Here is a 23533-nt window from a genome sequence, read left to right on the forward strand (position 1 = left end):
TTAGGCAGACCCTCGTCGATTAGACTTCTAGTGGAAGAAGCTAAAATCATCTTTTAATTGCACATGTTAAGAGAGGTAGAGACAGACTCCTAGTGGAAGCAAGCTTTGTAGCGCTAAAACTAATGAGGTGGTTGGCTTACTTGTCTATGTGGAAGGTATACTTAAAAGAGCGCTTCGGCTGAAGGAAAGGGTGCGGTATTCCCATTAACACTTTCATCGCTGCCCCATTACCAATGGCACGAAACGTTTGTATGTAGAGTGAATGAGATTAAAAATAAAAGAGATAAAAAATAAGAGAGGTAAAAAAATGTATGCAGAGTTCTACGTTAATCTTTAGAGTTTAATAGAGTTTTGCGTTAGACATTGCTACAAACGGCACCAGTTTTGTACTGGGAATTAAAGTTCTACGAACTAGAACTTGTTCAACTATTACATAGTGTGTCACCCACAAGCTTTGTTGCTATCGAATACAGGTAGCTGTTAAATTTCGTAAGCAGGTGAAGGAAAGTAGCGGTCGACATCACCGAAGTCACCGCTACTAGTTATAATCCCCTTACTGTTAACTGACAAGTAAAACGTTTATTTACTTAGAATGTAATCATCGCAGGTACTGTACGTTGCCGGCGTAGGCTGCAGCACTCATGTGATTCACGCATACCGTTGGCATCACTAACTTGGACCTGTAGGCAGGACCATTATAAACCGCGTCGTTTGTTTTTTATTACTGCCACCCCGTCAGGTCTGCTTTGCTATTTTTTTACATTTTGCCTTGGTAGACCACTGCTAAAGAATTAAACAAGCGTCTTCCTGACTAGTGGGTCATCTTTGTATGCGAAACTCTGCATGTACATTTTTGTATGTAAGCTTTTGGTTTCCAGCTGTTTGAGTCAATGGTGAACTAGGACATTGCCACACAAGAATCTGCTTTTTTTCTGTACTTCAACACTGTTCTTTTTAGGAGGGACTCTGCATAAAAAACAATGTTTTCTCGATACAATGTAAATGTACATTATAAATGGTTCGTTGTAAAAACGCTGCTTCATAGTTTAGATTATTCATCTAAATTTTTACAGTCATCTCGCTTCCATGTTAGTAATACGTCTTGGTTAGATCTTTGCGTAGTACTTTTTGTCACACACACTCTTCTTTCACTGTAGAAATATCTGCGCTTACGACGAAGGCGTTAGTTTCAAACATTGATCCAGTCCATGATTGAATGTCCGGAACGGCCAGTAGTACTTGAATTACTAATAAAATGGAATAATTTGGGTAATCACTCGATTGTCAATTCATCATGTTTTGTAGTATCAGATCATACAGATCGCGTAGCTTAGGGGAAAACACTGAAGAGTTTAGGGCACATTTCAATCACTAGGTTCGAGTCCTATACTATTTTAGGATGCGTTTTAAGTTGATCCTACGTAACGCGTGAATGAAATGAATTTTGTTGTCTTCATAGAAAAATTCACTATTTTTATTGTGAACTTTATATTAGATTCAAAGATAAAAAGACAACAGTTACATTTTTCCGGTTTTGCTTAAGCTAAAATCGCAGAAATAGATAATTAATGTGCGTATTCTGGCGACGAATTTTTTAATGTGATCTTCTGTTGTTTGTGTCCAAATGAAGACATCAAGGACAGTCACGTTTACGTTGAGCAGAAATCATACATTTTCATTAAGCTAAAGGTTAATTGGTGTAGACACCGTACTCAGTGACAGCAGAAAGCACTGATATGTGCCCGTTCATAAACCAGAGACGGTTTAAGGTGTGAGTCCGGTTCTATACTCTCAGCGCATGTTATACAAAGCACCAAGAAAAGAACTTATCCCAGCATTTTATGAAGACTCGCATGAGCAATGGACGCGTAAGTGCCAGTGAGACGTAAAGGCCATTTCGATGTCTGTACACGGCTGGAGAGATCGCAGCGTGTTAGCCTGAGAGCCTCAAGGAAGGAACCTATAACCCTCTGAGGAGGGTCCTCCTTCTAGGAAGCTATTAGAGAAATGATTCTCGTTTTCGCTGTTAGATATCCTTGTAGCCACCCATCGGTATTCACGGGATGCGTAAGAGACGAGATGCGTCGACCGGCAATGGACGAGACAACCCGGGGTCTTTCAACGAGGCCTGCTGCTTTCTTTACGTTTTTGAGCTGATGCAAGCAAGAAGTAAGAAATTGTACCGCTTTTACTTTCACTTTACCCCAGGAAGCAGTGAAGTAAAAGTGCGAGATCAGGACACACAACTCCTGACTCTCGTTCACTCCGTTCTGACGGCATCCGTTTAGCTGCTCTACTGAGTGTTGCCGGCTCTCTTGTAGTGAGCCATATTTTGTGAGCTACCTTTGATGGGTTCCGACTCCTGATCACGCCCATTTCCGGCGCGATTTCCGGAAACGTTCGGGCGCCCGGTTGACCAAGCGGCTGCTATGTCGTGGCGCTGCTGCTTTTATGTCTGGCGCAACTTCCAATCCCTGGGAGTCAGCTGCCTGCGCTCCTTTGGTCCCTTTGCTGCCCGGTGTATGGAGGCGAGGGCGGCTCCTGCTGCAGCATTGATGATGCGCGTTCTGCCGAATGCTCGCGTTTGCGCAGCGGCGAGGGCGCTGAACCGAGCTGCAAGTCGTTCACGTTAGCCCGGCGCCTCCTTCCGCCGTTTCCAGCATCGAGCTACTGAACTATGGCGTGGATAGTTTAGAGAGAACGCTACAGGATGTCGCAGTGGCATAGTTGGCGCACCATCATGAAGCAACATCGGTGGACGCAACGGTGATGATGATAAGCTTTTGCTGAAAAGATACGCTTTCTAACAGTGTGATAGTCGTAAATGAACATTTAACGTCTTCGCGTATAAGAGATTTTCGTACCATCTCGCCACGCATGATAGAGGGATAGACAGGAAAGTGGGAAGGGGTCGCTAAACCCGTGTGCTCTATAAATTTGAGGAGGAAACGCTGGGAGAAAGCAAGCCGGAAAGAAGGGAAAAACAAATGGCTAAAGTAAACATTGTATCTATTCGTCGTGAAGAGTCGAGTGATCTCCAAGTGAATGCATGAATTAGTACAGAAATATGTGTGTAATATTATTATTTATATCGCACTCACCTATAGGTTTTCTGATGTATATATGAATTACTTTTATTTTTTCTTAGATAGTGACTACTGGCGTTTGGTATGAAACTAATTTATTTTTAAAATGGCTACCTGATTTAGTTAAGCTAATGACTTTGAAGAAAATCAAACTGAACGAGTTTTGGATTTTAATCTGTCAAATGTCTTAGAGTAAATAAATCTGTAAATAATCTGCATATTCCCGGAGAGGTCCTGCTTTTTAGCACAGTTGCATCTGGATATGTGTATGACGCCATATTGAAGTAATCAGATCCATGATGAATGTCTGTAGTCTTTGTAGTTTGTTTACGATGTTAGGTAGATCTTAGGCAAGTTAGCTAAACTCTCAGCGCAAACGCAATAGAAATGATCTAAATGGACGTGTATTGTTAATATTAAAAACATTTAGTAACAATTGCACGAGATATCAAATTTATAATAATATTATTATTTGACTTTTGCCTGGCTACGTTATGCTTATGATGCCTGAAGCAGTTAATAACAGTAGTTGATCCAACGACTTTTATTCAAATCGTGTGGTATCCTGATGACCTAAATCATATTAAAGATAAATCTCGAACATTGAATTACATACAAGAATATTTACACATAGGGAGCTAGCAGAGACTACGGTTTTCAAAACGCAAAACGCGAAGGGAACTGTAGATTTGCTATGACAGCCTTTATTAAACTTTACGACAACAACATATATGCTATGTAATATTCTGAATACGTTGGTTCAATACGGGTAACTTCTTCAGGGTTACGGAGGTCGGCCTCGTTTTATAACGACGATGAAAAGAAACCTATTTAATAATTAGCCTTAATGGACTTCAAGCAAGCTCGCGGTACTATTTAGCCGATCGTCAGGTAGGCCGTCCAGTAGATAAAAATGAAGAGAAGAAACACCGGCGGAAATAGAATTCGAGATGCCTGAAACAGACGTTTATAAGCGTTTATTTGGTACAGTGTGTATCGTTTTAGGGTTAATTGATCGAAAAGAGACGCTCCTAATTTTCAGCCCGGGCGCAACATTAACAGAACCAACAACAAATACAGATCACTTGTGCAGACGTTCTATTGAATTCAAACCGAATAAAAACTACACTCTACATTTGTCAGAGCATCAACCAATAATAGAAATTGTCTGTAAGGCTAGCGATGAGGCTGATTGATCCAGAGGGTGGTAAATGGCGTTGTCGGGTACGGTAAGTGCCGACATATATGTCACTGATCAGCCGCATCATTTATGAAATTTGTCCGCTGGAAAATGGTATCGTGATGTTCCTGTACCATTGAGTAGAACTAGAAAAGCGGTGCGAGTGTCGAATTTATAAGCAAAACAGCAAAAAAAAATGGTGGCTGACCGTTAGGTGGGTCACAACTTTAAGAAATCCTCGGATAGCTTAACCAGTTTTGCCGTACAAAAAGAGCACTAGTGGCGAATGGCAGCTTCATGCAATTCCTTGGCGGCGCGTTAAGCGAGATCCTTCTCAAGCAACCGTCTGTTATTATTCGCGCGGCGCCGAAAAGATATATCGACAGTGTCGTGTGTAACGCAGAAGAGTACCATAACAACACCTAGTTGCAGTCCTTTTGCAAACTGGTTATCATGAATGTATAAAAGTTGAAAAGAATAGATCAGGAAGGTGGAGAACTTGAAAGAAAATTTCAAAGCGACAAGTGATATTAGTGCAAAGAAAGTAATTGCAAGAGATGCGAACTTTTTAGCTTTTTCGCTCGTTAAATCACAGCGCCCGACCATCGCTTCGCAGTCGGGAAAATTGCCTACAACAGTGCCAGGGAAGTTAAGCCTTTTTTTAAGCGTGAATAACAGAATTCAATCGAATCAAAAGATGTCCACCTAAAGACCACTGATAATAACAGTATGAAAAAACTTGACCGATAAACCCAATTCAGTTCAACCGAACTTCAAAAGCCGAACGTCTTAACAGCCTGGTCAGTTTCAATAGGACGAGTCAATACTAAACGAGACCACCATTAAAGGATCACCGAGAATGCGAAAGACAACATCAGCCAAACAGTTTGATTATGACCAACAAATTCTATACACCCCAACGCTCGAGGACTTGATGGAGTAGATCTTGGCAGCACTGACGACTGGAGAGCCGGTTCTAGTACGCGACACGCACGCTGCGGCTTTTGAAGCCGGGCTCTGAGCAGACGCTAACAATTACACAGTGGAACTGTTAGGATGCTGTAACTCTGGCGCACCTGTTGTTGGAAGCCCTGAATGTACAGACACATTCGCGCCAATGTAGACTTGAGAAGATAGCCCTTTTAACTTATTTCGGTTCTATTCTGTGTACTGCTCTGTCACAAGGAGCAACGGACCAAACTATCCTAGCTGAGTTATATTCGATTTTTACAATCAGAAGGCAGGAGACCTCACAGCGTATTTAGTGGAGAATAACGTAATTTCCACACGTGTTCAGCAACTAGGTCTCGCGGCAGTCTATGTTCGGTCGACGGATTTGGAATCGAAACTCGTCAGTGGACCATTGTCTTCTCATTTTGTTTCTCTTTCTGTTATTGCCGATGAAGTGAAGCCCGCCTCGACCAGCAAAACTCGTGCCGTATTACCGCTCTTTAAAATACCCGGACTATGGTTGCTAGATAGTCAATAGTATCTAGATATTGACCTTTCGAAAATATGCAGCAAAAAGTTCGGTTGTCGGTATATATTTGGGATGATGGTAACCAAGGATAGAATGAGGTTTCAGAATGAGGATCATTCATTGCCATAGAAGTAAGCATTTGTGCTTACATATTCATAGTAATAGACCTCGCTGTTCAAGTTCCGCCTGCGCGAGACGCCGAAGGAGAAGTTATGTCGCAACGCCTAGACATAGACAAGCACTTGGAGTGCAACGAGTGGAAGAGACGAAATTCTCTGTGTACCTGACGTTATGAATCCCAAAACTTACGCGTAACGTCTGATTGAAATTGTTCAATCTACAGTACGGCCCCTTTGTCGTCTTCGGTGGCAGAAGCCGTGGTTCAGCTATACTTGCAGCTTTGCCCAGAAAGGCCCGACAGGCTTCAAGCTTATAGCCAAAATACAGCTCGAGTTGTTACCTTTAGTTTCCGTTTTCTGTCGACGATCTGTTAACAAAAATATGCATCACAAAGGCATCTTCACCGTGACTGGGCGAAGATTTGTTTGATTGCCGATGCAGAACGTTAACCATACGAGTGACTAACGCATCACGGCAGCTAGGCGGCTTACTTGATAAGCTCCTTGGCTCTCATAAATAACCTACTGGATATGTTTATGATAAGGAATAGGATATTACGTTGGATGTCCTTTTCTGCCGCAACATAGTCAGAAAGGATCTCAATACAACGCAACACTTTCCAATATAAGACTTCACAGTACGAGAACGTATACAACAAGGTCTTGGGAGCCTTAATCCGTTTGGATCGGGTCTGAAATGAACATCTTAAATGTGCCGTCGTTCTGGCCCCATCCTAGACAGGACTATTTAATAAATGTTTACGTACTACTACAGTGGAAATGCTATTCTGTTAGTATTTCTTAGTAAAGGGTTGCCGAACCGTGTTGTCATAATGGCGGGAAATGGCAAAAAAGCGTTTGTTATGAACTGCTCTCTACTACTGCTACTGAGAGGCTAGATAGCCCCTACGAAAGCGTATGCGCGATCTCAACGAAGCGACGTAGGTTTGAGAGAGAATGCTCTACAGAAGTGGCGTGCTGGATTCTGGTAGTCAACGTCAAGAGAGCACTGGCCGTGTTGCCAATCAGTCCGCTATACGCGCTGTTCATCGATTTTGAGGCAGCCTTCTAGCTGGCGCCCGGGTACAAGGTTATGTTTACACTGGCCGAAATGCGCATTTCTTTTGATGTGCTCAAATTTCTACCTGCGATTCCACATGAGAACAGAATAACCGAGAGTGGCCGAACTCTTGTTTCTCATAGTTGACCTGGCTCAAGGCTAGAACCGAATGCTACTCTTATTCCTCATCTTGCTGAAGGGCCTACCTGATGAAACAAAAAAGTTAAGGCAATCAGTATGTCAACGAGGTTCGACGTGTAGCAAAGTCTAGCCTGGTTCCACGTGGAAGTCACAAATACGAGACAGACTGTAAATCTGACCAAAACGGGGCTGCTGAAATTTAGAAGGGGACGCAAAAAACTGGTCATTAACACCTTACATTTCGCCAGGTCACTTCTTGCCTATAAAACTGGTAAAAAATGTAAACCGGTTTCCGTACTTGAGGTTTTTTGCTCTGCAAATGCCACGCGCATCACGAAAAATAGGAAGATAGCGTTGATAGCCAATCAAATCGTCTCATCGCTTGTCTTTAGTGATCGCTTTTAGGTTCTTCGATCACAAGATAATATCGGTTCCAGCGTATAAGATACGCGTCATTTGGGAAAAGTCTAACAGTGGAAAAGCTCGAGCAATTAAATTGCGTTGCCCGAGAACGCATGTTGTGCATAGCAATGGAAGATTTCAAGATCAACATTAAGAACTGGGAGTGAAAATTATTTAGGGGTCTCTTTGCTTCGAACACGAAGCGGAACAACGAGTGAAAAGGATCGAACCGGTTAAACAGATTTGCTGTCACTCGTTTTGTCGTGCATGGATCCTGTAGTAGACTCTACAGTGACCCAGGCTTCTACGAGTGTGACGATACGTAGCGGGCAAATTGCGATAGATATCCTACCGTTACATTCCTGTGCCATTTTCGGGACACATGGCAAGTCCTTTAAAATAGCTGTTATAGGCCCAACAAGACTTGACGTAGCGTTTTAAGTGGTTCTATATACTCTCTTTGACGCTCGGATAGTATATATAGCAAAGGTGAGTAACGGAATTTGATTAATGGGTAAATTATTAGTTCGTATTCCACGGACGTTCACGGTTCAAAATGTCGACCATCGGTGGAAAGTTCCATTTCGACGAATTAGGTTCAAAGGGGTACCATTTATTGCTGATACCTAGTTTATTGGGCAAATAGAATAGTAGGGATATTAAAATATCTAACTTTTTTTAGTCGATTTGTGAGCGCACGTATCAAAACAATCCATTGAAGAAATTTACCTTGTCAATGACGTTGGTGTGCCGGAAGAGCGTCTGTGCTACTGTCATCCTGCGACCTTTGGTATCTTTGTATTTGTCTGGTTGTGAGTAGCGATTCTGCAGACACACCATTTGTACACGCAGTATACACATCCATACGTTAGATTGTCGCAGAAAGTAACGGCGTCTATATATGAAAATAGAAAGCATTTTTGTCGTTCCGTGACTATGTGATGCATACTGTTTACTGTTGGAAACTGTTTTCAATAGACCGTTTTCTGGGCCGTTTCTTAAATAGTATACAGAATGCTACATATGTTTTCCGGTAAGTCGATTATGTCGAATATGCCGTACGTAAGGACACACCTTTGGTTTTGCTATCTATCATGCGATCTATATACGAAGTGGATCAGTCATACAGTTAGAGGTCACATCATCAATGAATTTGTCAAATCAATATTAATTGCAAATTAGGCCTTCATTCATCCATAGCGTGTTGATAGGTGTGTCGTCTTTTTGATGATAAAAAAAAAAGTAGTAATTCCTCATCTTGAGCTAGCCCTTCTAGCTGATGTCGATGACATCTGCTGAAACTAGGTTAACCTTAACCTTAAAAAGTTAAAGTCGCAAAATCGTTTTCTGCGCCTAGCCCCTAGTCTGGCTGTGCGAAGCTTTACTCACCAAACTGTAGAACTTTTCCACGTTGTAGGCGATCGGATATTCAATCATCGCTAAGAAAACCATAACTAAACACATAAACAGCCATACGTCAACAGCCTAGGCACGACGACGGACGTACGGAAACGTGAGGTCGTCGAAGAAGTGAAAAAGCAATTAGTTATGCTTTGAAGATTACGAAATGTCATGGATACAATGATTAGGGGATATATTTAATTGGGTACGTTCGAAATCGTTGAACCTTGTGAGATGAGGCGCATAGTCCTACTGTGGAGATGCTAGTGATGACGATAAGCAAAAATAGGCACTGTTTCTGCGTAACTGCGTAACAAAAATAATGTTGATGCACTACTATTTAGCTTTGGTAATAGCCAGAAATTGACAAAAGGTAATTAACCGTCTTTCGGATAAACTACCTTTAAATAATCTACAGGTGGTGAATTGTTTCTTGATTGTACGATCTGTGTAACTGTCGTAAGAACTGAGGTAACTCCGATTGAGGCACGAGCTGGAGCAGCATTCACATCGAGCCAAAACGAACCCCAGGACATAACCACGACGATTCCAGTTGGGATGTAGGTATTTAATAAGCTGAAAGATAGCGAAGAGATTTAACTATGTCAGATTTGATCATCTTTCGAATCAAGCTTTAGATGCTTTGAGACGGTAGTATAATTGCAACAGCGACCCTGGCACACTCGAAATTTTGAGGTTCTAGTGCCTTTAAACCACGTGCACGATTCTACCTCGGATTCACTATACGTGTACGACATGAGTTATTTATCACTGAGGGGTTCGGAAGGGGTTCGAAGATCCACTCAATCTGCATAGAGCTAATAATGACTCGCTAATCGACGGGTGAAGTCAAGATCGTGTTGCTAGTATACTAAACTTTATTACTTGGATCTGAGTAGAGGAAACGATACCGAGGTTCTGTACTTAAAGATTATATAATCTCCGTCTGGGTACAGAATAACACTAGATTTTACCAGTTCTTGTACTGTAGACCGTGTTACAGTGAATTGACGAGACGACATAAGCCGCATGTGTTGAATTTTTTGATAATTAAAATAGGTTCAAATAGGCCGAATCGTAAAGAAAAATGCGGATATGTCTTAGCGTAGCGATCGTTTACAGTTATATCATGAAACATAAAGATATATTTAGCCACAGTTATAGTAGACAACGAGACAAACCTTGCAGTAAGTCTTCTCGTAAACGTAAAATTTGCATAGAGGTAGTCGTACTCCGTAAAAATCCACTGTTCCCTGGCTTTATGGGGTTTTGGTGGAGCTACATCGAACTGCAATGGCGCATTGTGATCCACGAGATTAAGGGAAATGTTCTGATACGGAGACGACTCTTCATCCATCCAGTGCAGCGTGGCCTCCGAAGATGGAGTTGATACTGGTAACAAAGTTAATCCTCATTACCACTATGACGTTGATGAGGCACAAAACAAGTAACGCGACGGATTTGAACCTATGTTTAACCCTACTGATATTCTATGTTATGTTTGATTGAGAACCTTATATATGGCGTTTCTTTGCGTCATCGAGCGTTTTGCTAGCAACGCAAGATTAAGGCGATTGGCTAACGCGGATCTACAAAGGATAACTTAGAATTTTATAATATAAATATTATTTTCTGGTGTCTGTCACTAGCCAAAACGTAACAGCGAACGCGGCAAGATACGAAAAATTAAATATAATTATATTGTCTGATACAAAAGTACTCCATCTAGCCGCGTTTAAAGAAAGCGGATTCAGTATAAATCCTCACGATATGAACTCTGGCCAGATCACAGTTTAGCCGATAGACTATGTTATACTATCATAATAAAGACCAAATTAACTTACACAGTCCTACTTTGAGAAAACAGTGTTGGACGTCCATCGGATATTTTTGAAGGTTCATTAGGCAGTCCACTTGAAATAAATACCTGCATACCGAGCAAACATTGTTGTGTACCTTCCTAAACATCTGAATACTTGTTTTTTCAGTCAAGGAAATCATTGGCAGGGACATGTGACACAATGTTGAAAAGGGAAAAGCGGCAGGGAAACAATCCTGCAGGCATAATTGAATAAATGAAAAGTTAAACATTGGGCCAAGTACGAGTTTGAAAACGAAAGTTTTTTTTCGGCCGTTTAGTTTTTCAATACATAGATAGTTTGTAGATACGTATATACGCAAACATCATATAAACACATCAGAGAAATCAAATTTTCCATGCTAGGAACGTTGTCTGAAGATCGCTGATATCGACATAACAATTTACCCACGTAGGTGGGTATGAAAAATGTGATGGCACGATGCACGGCGTCTCTATAGTAAGCGTAAGATTCCCTGTCTGAGAGTACGGACACAACAATGAATATAGAAAAAAAGAAAACTAATACCTGGTAGTTCTATAGAGGTAGCCGTCGTCGAGTATTTTGACGAACCTGTTTGTGACCGATTCCTTGAAAAGGTAGCCACTTTTTGAATTAACAAATATCATGTCAGGCTTCCAGATTTTTGTGTAGATCTCTTCCGGCACAATGCGAACCGACGAATTCTTGATCAGATGTTCGAGAATTAAGCGATCATCCTTCCACATGTCAAGCACAAACATGTGTAGACGAAAGCCCTACATATACGGGGCGAATACAACAGTGCGAAAAATGACAAAGGCATTCATTTAACGTCACACGAAAAGTTTGCCCCGCTATCTTCTCTTGGTACAACTTAGCACGGAACAGGGATTTGCACTGGTGCTTTATCTGGCGTAGTTGATCACCTCCAATTAATCTACCTTTTATCTATGCAAACAACTGTCGGAAGAAAATTCAGGAAACGAAACAGAGGCTAATACAACTTGAAAAATTGAACTAACTTTGAATAAAATTAACTAATTTATATTTAATATAATACTACTTGTAATATAAATATAATTAATTAACGGTTGAGATATAGTGATTTGCGACCAAGGCTCGTCATATACTTTGTTGCGAGTATCGCTTGTCGCTGCAGACCTGAACTACCTTAAAATGCGTACAGGTGTCGTCATGTACGTTTGATACCGCGCTGAAAACGCACTGTTGTAAATAGTACGTTGTTTGATAGAAAACATTAACAAACACCATAGGGTTTAAGCTAGAGCAAGGTAACTAATGATCGATTCCCCATACGTAACATTGTTACGTATAAAAACAATGACGGTCGCGATCACCTGCGAGCCATACTTGATATATACATATTTATCCGCTCGCATAGGAACGGGCATGCCAGCAATCCCCTTACCCGAGCATGGCGTCGCACGTATTTTAGTGACAGGTGTACCGAAATGTATATATATATATATATGAATCGTTTTCACAGAACAAAATCGGAATGTATCTAAACACCGACAAATTATATAAAAATCAATATACCAAAGAATGACTACTAGGCATAAAGAAGGAAAGGACATCTTCAAACACGGGGCTCCGTTTTGACGAAGACTGAGAAAGAAATAATGTACATTTTACGAAGTACGTATTTATGAGGCAGGGTGTAAAAGGCTTTCGCTGTTGACAACCGCCATGTCATATTCAACATTTGTTCATATAATTTCGACATATTTCTTTCGATTCAATTTCTCTTCTAACAGAGATAAGACCCTAGCGAGATTTACTCTATTTAGTACAGTCGCTGATTGAGTAGAATACGAGTAGTCCTTTTGTCAAGCTAGAATAGATACATGTTTTATAACTATATATATATTTATTTTCCAATAAAAGCAATATCAATACCGTACTGCACAACTGATAATTGCCTGGTTGAAACATACGCCGAGAAGCACAGATCCATAATTTTCCCATATATATATATATATGTTTCTTCATTATACTTTCGCGTATCTACCTTATCATTCTAAATATACCATCATCAAACAAGTACCCAGCTTTTTTTTTTTTTTTTTTATAACCTTACCATATTGGCTTCGGATATTTCGTCGACGTCCATGATGTGGAAAGCAACGTAAACCTTAGCGGCTGTTCCATTCGGGCCCTTCGGAGGATCGGACGAGTAATATTCTTTTGGAAATATTTCCTTGAACACTGGATTAAGTGTAAATCTGACAATCAAAATTATCAGGTAAGCGGACTTCAATAAACTCATTGCTAACCGAGCATGTCCTGTATTTTTTGGTAAAATAAAAAACACACTGGTAGAATATTTTAAAAAACTATAAACATACAAAATGTTATTGAGCAGCTACTGCAGTTGTGAATTGGTTGAAATTTTTCAGCGCCATTTTGTAAGGCGTCACACAAGTTTTCAAACCATTTTAAAATTAATTCTTTAGATGCGCATCTAAGTTGACGCTTCCTCTAACAGATGGCCTGGTGCGGAAACGTCAAAAGAAGATACTTGGTTGAGTTTCGAAATACGACGTAGTCAGAAATCAGGATTTGGTATCGACATTAACATAGAAAACAGCGACTTTTAAGAGAAGAAAGAACACTTGTAAGAATCGGATATACGAAAAGAACACTGGCGATGATATGAGCAAAGGTGAAAAAAGCGTCGTGAGACTTAAGGACAAGCAGCTACAGAGTGTTGCATCGACGCAAGAACGCCGGAATGGATCTCTTACTCTCGAAAGGGCTTACAACTGAGATCGTAATAGGAACATCTCCTAAAACTTCAAGCGGCCCTTTTCGCTTCTCGAGATGATTATACGCATTAATATATTTGAAGGCGTCTTTTATTGTTGTTCTAAGTAGCCATAAAGGACTTATTGGTATACCGACCGTTTTTCTAGCTAGTTGGATTCAAGGTCAGATATCTTAAATAACAAAAGTCGCTTTTATGTCGCGAAAAGTATCGCCAATATTCTTCAAAAAGCTAAGATTTGCCAGTAACAGATAGAACGCTTCTATTCTTTGTCCGTGGTTTGAGATGGGGTATTTTGAAGATGTGAAATTTCTAAAAAAATGTCTCTATTTCAGTATTTTACTACAATGAAAGCAAACACAAAATGCTACCAGGACCCATGAAAAATCGTGCTGTTTATATTCGAAACCGCCTGAAGATGGTGGGTTTTATCCCTTTCATTCTGGAAATTTCGGTGCGGGCTATGCTCCTCGTAACGGTCGACTAATTAAAGAAAAAGTTGATGAAATTATTGCGAACGTTGGACGTGTAGCCATGATATCGCCCAGAAACCAAGCGGCCACTACCAAGCGATCTTAAACCATTCGATGTTTGGAAAGAATCCACGCAATCGTACTTCCATCTAAAAAATTGTATAGAAACGCAACGAAGTTGAACTATCGATCAAGCGGGTGCTGAAAAATCGATCACGCATGACATAGCAATAATGTACGAATTTGAAGGGTAAGGTAACAAGGTACTGTACATTTTGCAACATAACCCAGACTAATGCCAAAGAAGCTACTAGTTTTCTGCTTGACGAGAACGGGGAGGGATCGTGCATTTTGAATTACTGCTTGGCAAATCGATTGTATCGAACCTTCACTGTTAACGAGTAACAAGATTGCTGTTAAGCCATTGGAAAAACAGAGAAAGTGTCATATCCCAACACCAGATCAGGTACATGCTTAGCTACGCGACGAAACTTGAAAGAACTTTGATGGGAAATTTCAATACATCCGCCGTTTAGCCCGCATCTTGCACCATCAAGCTATCATCCGTTTCGGTTTTCAGAGAATTTTCTTACACTTACTTTCTACAGAATTTTCTTAATAGGGCTGATTTAGTTTCAATGAGAAAACGCAACAATCACTTATCAGAATTGTTCGCCTAGAAATCATCGAAGTTTATAACGGTATAATCGCAATTTCGCCTAAAAAATGACAGAATTGTCAATCACAATGGTGCATTTTGAGTTGATTTTAGAACTGAAGAAGCATTTGCTTCAATTTTAGCTTAAACAAGTCAATGCTTATTCTTTAAGAATCCATTGTACACTTTACAATATTTATTTTTCATGATTAAACGTTTTGAATTTTCCCGCTATTGCGTGCTCTTTTAGACATCTTTGTTTTATTATAGATTCATACTGGTTTCGGTATGCTCAGTGCTAGCTTTTTTAAGAATCGTTATTTTAATGCATTGTTATCAAAGATACTTATCATTTGTTTCTATAAGCTATAATTATGGCACTGTTTTATATATCAATAGTTTTGCTTTCTATCGCCATTCTCCATCCATCATTCATAACTCGCGCTTTTTAGCTGACTATTGTTAGCTTTGTCCGAGTTGCCAGTACTTATAGAGTTGCTAGTCCGTTTTCCAGTTGAAATGGATCTGCAGACGATTAGTTCTTATATGATATTTACCGTTTGCGTCTCTTTAACCCTGTTCTCTTCTATGCCTTGTATGCTTTTTTTTATGATGCAAAGTTTTTTATGCTAACTTAAAGTTACAATATTAGCCAAACTTCGTACTCCAGGCTTCTATTTTAGAAGCTTCAATAAATTTTTCCGATTTTACGCGCAATTGGATTGCCTTTAAGTATTACTCGGACGGCTGGACCCTTTCGGTCAGATCAAAGGAAATGTTTCTACGCCTAGTTTTAAACTTAGACCACCTTGCGTCTCCCTAGGTAAACATGTTACCACTTTACGGGGATTGTGTTACAAACTTTAAGTCTTACAAACAATTGCGTTGCGAATTTCCGGACTTGCGTCTAGCGTTAGCATGACATCTGCGTATTTTACGACGTGTATAAACACGCTTCGTCATAGCAATACGCGTGACGTTATGAACCCAGAGGAGCTTGATAGACTTTTTATTAGTAGAGTAAATTGTTATTCCTTTTCGGCTATTTTTTGTAATTCTTCTCTCGTTTCATCGTATACGCCAACTACGCCATTTCTTTCTCCGCACAAGTGCAAGGCAATCTTCTATGGAACAATGATGGGTCAACAGTGATTTTCCTTTATAAACGTATCGTTTTCTTTAGCTATAACAAGGTACGTTAGCTTATTAGACACTAGTTTCAAGAGCCCACACTATCCAATATTGATCGAAGGTCCGCAGCAGTACCTATGATAACTATATCAATATATTAGACTGTATGCGTACATATAATTTGCGGATATTTTAAAACGGGCATGCAGCACAGATGCTAGCCTTGAGAGGCACAATATAAGCTGCTGTTAAGTTGGTGTTCTAAGTTGAGGCAGCGTAATAAATTTTAGGTGTTGTCTAGCGACACAAAGTGTGGGGTTATAGTTCGTCCCTTCGTTTTTTCGTGGTCGGGGTATCGGATCGACGCAAGTGAGTAATAAGATCACATTCGTTATGGAGTAGATAATGTATTAGGTTATGTTAGGTAGATGTACGTTAACGATCTCACTTGCCACGTTCACGAAAAAACCCGAGTGTCTCCGTGCTGTATGATTTAAAACGTAACTCCGAAGAAAATCATTATTCCGCTGATCGATATCTGGTTTGTCGAGTTCTGGAGTTCGAAACGAAATTCATGGATGGACTCGCATTCAGAATACATCAAGAAATCTATTTCATAACCATGTATAAAGTTTTAGCCTTCAAGGAACGATATGAGGTCGGGGAATGAAGAGTTTTCAGATTGCCGCACAGGTGCGTATCCACGACATTGTAGTTCGTTAGCAACATTTACTGGCATAGTTTCGTAGAATTAATTTTTGATAGGGTTTTCTGTGTATGATAAGTCAAGTTGTCCAAGTTACCAATAGGACATTTGTAGGATATTCGAGCAGAATAAAGCCTGCCTCTCAAAACACCTATGCATGAAGGTGTTAGAATTCAGTGTTCTATAACAATACAAGGCGAGGATTTGCAAATAATTTTTATGCTCTTGCCTCTGGAACAGTACGCTTCCTATATATTAGATAAAAAAAACTGTATCTTTGGCTGTTTTTTAGGATCTGCACTACCTTAAAGTATTCCCTTGTGACTATATATCTTTATAGGGTCTACATGATATGGTTTGCTTAAATGGTAGGCATGTGGTTTTAGCAACTTTCTTCAAGGACCTGCTAGAATATTCGTATAGCTGTCATACTAAAAAAACCGGATCGTTACTTATCAACTTTTTTATAAAGCAATTTCGATTACTAGAAAATGCCACTCGCTGATTAACAGCTTTTTAATTAACGTTCCGTCTGTCCGAAAGTGTATCTTCCCATCTTACCGCCAAGGCCGCAATTAGGTAAAGAATCAGCTCGGAATAAATTATTACATTCTGCTATCGTGAAGACTTTTCAAAAAATATAATGGAAGTCGGCAGTTAGCAACAAATTATGAACCTGTTTTTCATCGCCTCTGACGCGAATCACGGCACAGGCCTGGTAGCCTTCCGCAAGCGCACTTTAGAACGTATTTAGTTAGTTTTTATATAGATTGGGAAAAAATAATGTTCAAAGTGACACGTTCGATCGATGTTCATGTTAAATAGATATCTGTATGCATTACTGTTATGTGCAGTATTGTTTTTATGTAACGAAAAGGTAAACCGATTCACTTGCTACCACGACGCATTGTGAAACAGAAGCCCCATATCCCGAACTTTGATTGAAATCTAAGGAACAGACATATACAGATGTGCTGATTCATAATGCCCCCTGGTCACCGGGTAAATGTGAATACGCTACCTACCGACAGAAAATTTGCAACTGTTCAAGCTACGTTTCATCAGAATTGAGGATGGCCTAATTCAGACAGCCCCTTTTCGTTAGTGTTTCATGACGAAAACTTCGAAAGGCGGAATCTTTACGTCGCTTTGTGGGGACATTTTTGCGGCTGCCGGACGTAAATGCATCCTTCTCATAGCTCTAAACAGGCTGTTTTGAACTGACTGGCGGAACTGGCCTCCTGCTAGAGCGGATTGTTTTGATCGTCACTTAATATTAAAGGCTCTTCATGCCTATACATACCTCTCAGCGTTATTTGCGACAACGAGAAAAGCGATAGCCCCCAACAGTGACCGCATCTTTTGAGCCAGCTCCTTACAAACTGAGCAGACAATGTGTGTGTAGATCCTAAAACTTCTCGAACAGCAGCTAGCATTTACTTCATTCGATACTCCTACTGCTTCCTTCTGACGTTCTTGTTCTTGAAAAATATATCCATGATGAAAGTTATGACGGACTCGTTCTTCATAACTGACGCGAGCTTCTACAACATAATTTTTACATAACTTCAATCATTCTAGTCAACTGACAAACAAAATTATCACTCTGTCGGTGCAAGATGCGATGAAGCATGCCAGCCTTTTTCCAAAATGCACTTAAGGTGACCTTTCGAACTCCAAGTGTCAGATCGTGCCGCAGAAGAACTCCTCTTTTCCCACTGGAGATCTATCTTTGTGGTTTCTTAACGATATGTCACGCGATATGTCAATACGTGGAGGGTCGCTAGGCCTGTTCGCTGATTCAACTGGACCAATAACACAGGCTAACTACCACCGCTGTCGTCACCGTCGCCACGCCGTTGCCACTCTACTCACCCATCCTAGTAGGTGGCTATCCTTCTCCTGATTGTTATCCTTCGCATAAGCAGCTTCTCAATAGACAATCTTCCAGGCACTGAATCGCCTTGCGTTGCGTCGGTTTCCGCAGCCGCAGCCGCCGCCGCCGCCGCCGCCTCCGGGAAGGTACTGCTAGCAAAGCGTTGCTGCCGTCGCGGTTGCAGCGGCGGTAACATTCATACAGCTTCGCTGTCAGCAGCGAAAAAGGCAGCATCAGCGAAACCGGCACACTCACTCTCGTCGTTTCGGAAATGTACCGCCGCTCCGAGGAGATGAAAGCCATACGGAAGAGGTTAACACAATAGACGAAAACCGTGCGTGTACGTGAAGGAGTGGGGGTGGGTGACGACGAGATATAAGAAATTGGACAAAGAAGGGACGAGCATAGAAGGGAGATAGGCAAGATGAACAGAGATGAAAAGCTCCGAGAGAAAGCGAACAGGAGCCAAGACGAGCGACGTGACCGGCATCAGAAAAGCCTGCTCTTCCCCTTACCGCCGATGGCAGCTCTTGCGGCAAGCTTGCCGGCGGACAGGCTGGCGGCAAAGCAGAATGGGATAGGATACATGGCGCTGGTGCAATGCGCCGGCGTTGCGGGCGCGCAGCTCATCGCTAGTCAGTCCTAGTCATCGTTCGCGCGATGGGACTGGCACGTTGCCATGCCAGCATCCCCGTCAACTTTGGCAGCATAGTTGATGCCCGGTGGTTGCGGTGCCATGACCAGACAGCGGATAGGTATCGAGATGATATACCATATATATACATACTACAGGGCAAACGAAAAGCAAGGATAATGCGTTAACGGCCGATCTAACCCGGGATAGGGTAGCTGGCGATTTTTTGTGACTAAGATGTTGCATACGACGTCAAGCCAGGTTAGCATATAAGCAGCTAGAGACAGGATAACAGAATTAGGCAAAGAGAAAGATCGAGCAGACGAGCCACAGGGAGAAAAAGAACACGGCTCATAGCTAAATAGCTCGTTACATTTAAAGTCGAGAGGCGACGAATCTGTCCCATGTTTGTGTGTCAGATACATACCTGGATTGTAGCGATGAACAGGTATGTTATCAATAACCATCCATTCATTCTAGAGCCTGAAAGATACGAAAGGTCGGAACTAGTCGCGTCAGCCATCTGAATCCGTCAAGATGTCTCCTTTTGCGATAGTGCCCTGTCGACCTGATGTGACGCGGTGTCGTATAGAATAATTTTAAAGGCAAGCATGAACCCACTTTTCAAAAGGCCGTCGTTGCCAAGTTCATTGTCACATATAGAGTAAAATAGGCTCATGTGGTATATATTCATAAGATAATATAGTCATAAGAATATAACAAACAAACGATAATAAATGCAAAAATACATGTAATATATATGGAACATATTACGCTAACAATGAACCGACATTGTGTACATCACAGGGTGACGAAACTTAGATAAACTCTAGCGGGCTCTAGTAATAGGCCAAAGAACACATACCCTGAAAGGTCGACCATTAGCTACCATGGTCTTCTATAGTGATATAATTCTGAATGAGCAGAAAGTAGCTGAAAATTATGCCAGTCACGTATTCTACGCTAATATATATGTTTTACTTTAATCAATAATTTATAAAATTATCGAGAGTAATTGAAAAGCAATTGTCCTTCGAGTCTATGGTTTTTCCTTACTCGAGAAAGATTTTGACGTATGAGGATTTCTCGTATATATGTATGTATATATCAAGCTTATAAGCTGTTAAGCTCTGATTTGTAGCTATTTAAGTAGGATGATATATATATATATATACTCAATCGTATTCAATAGGGTTTTCTAACTTAGATCTTTAGATTATTTTATATAACCATATAATAAGAATATTTAGAAGTGGACAATTTTTTTTAGTTGGCAAGCCGTGTCAGTGGATTATAAGTATTATACCCTAAATGTGTGTCTTAAAAAACGGTATCTTTCCTTTTATACTCTGTTACTTTTCCTACTGTCGTTAATGGTTTCCGTGTAGACTAGGCCTTGTTCGGCGTTCAGTCTTTTCCTTGTGGCAATTCATTACGGTTGTTCAGTATATATAAAACGTTGAAGCAGAGATCATTCATCTTAACAGTTAACTATAGTAGTTTGCTATTTGTTTCATTTTGTACGTTATTGACGCACCTGTTGCGCTCCCCACATTTAAGATGGGGTCGTTTTAAGCTAACTGCATTGTTTAATGTCAATAAAGATTCATAGACATCACTCATGTGCCGCTGAAGGTGGGTGTCAAAATTGAAGCCTGCGAAAGTCCGTATTTATTGTTTAGAGCTGAGTTAGCCTAGGGCCGGCCTTTTAAAGTTTGACCTCTATTAATTAAATATGGTAAAAAATAAGTCCTTCAGTATTCTGATTACAGTATCTAGACCTAAAAAGTTTAATTTATTTTTTAATTAGGCGCTTTCTATACACTATAGAAAGCCTTTTTATATTTGAAAAAATTATAAATGCCTATTTGTTGTTCTCCGTGGCTCGTGCTTGCTGTTTTGGCCTGCGCTTAAGTTGCGGAGGGCCTTCATTAATAGTCTTATTTCGGTGGAATGAGTTAATTGTTTAGAACTCTTTCAGGAGTTTGTTCTGCGTCTGTAATATAGAGAAAAATCATCATGTTTGTTACCTTGTTGTCTCGGGCCAGATTCATAGAGATACAATCGTTTGTTTTATTTTACCTTTTTTTATCTATTTTATTTATTATTTAACCTCTGTTTTATCTTTTTATATATTTATTTTTTCAATTGTTTTAATATGAGTACAAGTGCTTTCTTTACGTTAGAAATCCACTCAAGATGTTACATCTTCTTTTATTATTACTTTAGTTATAATTTCAGCGTTCGTCTTTTTTTTAGACATCTCTCACAAGAGTGCACATAAAAAACGTCGTTTTTCCATGTTTTTAAAAAGCATTGCCCTTTTCGGGCATGGCCGAAACCAAGGCCCAAGATTACGAGGGGTCCAGGGTTTAACGGGTAAGAGTCCCATAACACCAGACAAACACCACAGCTGCATTACGCATTTGCCTTCAGCCTGCTTAAAAACGGAGATGATCATGTGTGGTCAGGATGAACGTTATTGTTTAAGATATCGGAGGGCACTTCTCTGCGCGAATGCTTCTGCTAAAAAAATAACACGTGAACAACTTGCTGTCCACAACCTCGTGCAGTGTATAAGGCTGAATAGCTCGAATAGAACCTCGTTAAAAAATACCCTGCGACCTCGTGGTACTTCCTGCTTGACACAACACTTACAAGGAAGCGGGTTTTTACTTTTAATCTTGTAGTCAATGAGCGATGAGCTTTCGATGTGGCATAAGGTATTAGTTTCTAGGTGACGTATGGCTTCGAATTTGATCCAAGGGATAACGACCACAAGGAGTTTTAAAATAGACAAATAAACAGGCTTCTTTTTCTTTTTATCTGGTAATCAACTGCGGTAAAGTAATTGTGGATGACAGTACATGAAGAAAAATCAGGTACCTTACGAGGATCCTTTGTTTCGGGAATCTATCACGGGAAGGAGGTGCAAGAACAGTCCAGGACTCGTTTGAATGATGATCCTACCAGTAGCCTAGTTCTATAGATCTGTAAGGCTATATGCATAATATAAAGGGTACTGATTTGTCGACACAAGTTGCGTGATAAACCTTGAAGCTGACATAACGATTCCATCGAAAGAATTAAAAACTATACATTTAACATTTATACATAAATGTCTAATGTATAATTTGGCAGACGGTATGCACCTTTAACTTTTGCCATAGTATTGATGTTTAAAATTAGTTTCTGTTCTATGCCATTTTTAACTATCGTAGAATTTTAACTTCGGCTCTGCAAAATATTACATAAGTGATGTGATGGACTATGACCTATCAGTGTAGGCAACTTGGTAAGTGTATTCTAAGTAACAGTAGAAAATTTCGGAAGACGCTATAACAATTTTAGTTTTTATGGTTTACTCGACAAGAGAATTCTATGATAAAGAAGAAGTAACGTTTGGGAAACTAATTGGTCACAACATAATCAGAACATGATCAAATCGTCAAGATCTTGTTCCTCAAAGGTCACAGCGCTGTGGAAACTCATCGAAGATTTGTCAAACACATTAGGCAAGGAGGTCTTAAGCGAACGGAGAGTATGCCAATGGTGTGGACATATCAAGAATAGACATATCAGAATTAAAGATCAGCGAAGCGGTGGCAGGATGTCAAAAGCCGAAAGACAAGAACGTATTGCCGCAATCGAGGAGATTTTTCACGAATGCAGAACTTAAAGTATAGGGGGTTCTGTCGGCTGAAATTGCTATTTTACATGTGACAGAATTAATACCGAAATACTGAAAATGCGAAAACTGAGTAAAAATGGCCCGGAGTGAATCTGCTCTAAGCTAATTGGAAAAGCATGTGTTGTGTTCCACGTATAATTTGCGAAATGTCTAATCAACACAACATCCATCTGGGATATACGGTCACCATCGAGGAAGCTTGGTTCAATGTCTACCGCCAGCCAGAGAAGGCCCAAGCGGAAGAATAGCGTCGCCCTGCAGAAGAGTCGAGTTCAACAGTAGTATTGAGTAGTAGGTACGTTGTAATCTCTACCATTATGTAAAGTGATGGTAGAAATTGCAATGAACGTCAGGAGAATCGGCTACCATAATACACTCGCCGAAAATGAAACAATGAATGAAGCCCGCTACCTCCCGTTCCTTGAAAGACTCAAAGATCGTTAACACGGCAATCTGGTTGCTTTATAACAACGCCAGACCTTATTGTTACGACTCAGTTACTCCATGCATTGAGCAAAGGAGTATCCAACGTCAGTTTCAATACGCTCATTCTCCTGATTTAAGTCCGTGTGATTACGGCGCTCTTAGTACCCCGGAAATGGCATCTAATGGGTAAGCATATGCTACTTTCGACATACTTCGATACGTCATAGACAGAGAAATTATATATGGAAACTCGAAAGATAGATATATGATGCATGAGCTGTTTAGAAGCTGCCCGAGCACTGGGATAAGTGTATGAAAAATAAAAAGAGCACTTTCATCACATATTAAAAATCATCATTATAGCCCAACCAGTTCAAAACTCATATAATTTCATAGTCCGCTCAATTCGCTTGTAACAACTTAAACTGCATCGTTGGTCG

The 23533-nt window shown here is 40.4% G+C and overlaps 1 protein-coding gene and 1 long non-coding RNA gene across 7 annotated transcripts; one reads left to right on the top strand and one right to left on the bottom strand.

Annotated features, from left to right (window-relative positions):
* Positions 1–3765: 3765 nt before the first annotated feature.
* LOC111247975 (gamma-aminobutyric acid receptor subunit rho-3-like) lies at positions 3766–18499 on the bottom strand. 6 transcript variants are annotated; one of them, XM_022799618.2, is made up of 9 exons: positions 17770–18491; positions 12812–12956; positions 11302–11486; positions 10714–10796; positions 10051–10261; positions 9271–9445; positions 8858–8953; positions 8198–8293; positions 3766–4040 (listed from the first exon to the last, which is right to left on the bottom strand). In XM_022799618.2, the coding sequence occupies exons 1-9, from the start codon at positions 17823–17825 to the stop codon at positions 3963–3965; spliced, it is 1125 nt and encodes a 374-aa protein (XP_022655353.1). In that variant the 5' UTR covers positions 17826–18491; the 3' UTR covers positions 3766–3962. The 6 variants fall into 6 exon arrangements, 4 of the variants coding, with proteins under 4 accessions (XP_022655353.1, XP_022655352.1, XP_086841317.1 ...); XM_022799617.2 differs by having other exon boundaries at positions 11257–11486; positions 17770–18472; XR_015324906.1 differs by having other exon boundaries at positions 3988–4040; positions 8198–8363; positions 11257–11486; positions 17770–18490.
* Positions 12842–14858, top strand: LOC147757077 (uncharacterized). The gene is made up of 2 exons (XR_015324910.1): positions 12842–12976; positions 13220–14858. It is a non-coding gene; the product is annotated as an uncharacterized LOC147757077 (long non-coding RNA).
* Positions 18500–23533: the final 5034 nt, after the last annotated feature.

Source organism: Varroa destructor, unplaced genomic scaffold (assembly GCF_002443255.2).
Source record: "Varroa destructor unplaced genomic scaffold, Vdes_3.0 BEIS01000003.1, whole genome shotgun sequence".
In the NCBI taxonomy this organism is placed as follows: Eukaryota; Metazoa; Arthropoda; class Arachnida; order Mesostigmata; family Varroidae; genus Varroa; species Varroa destructor.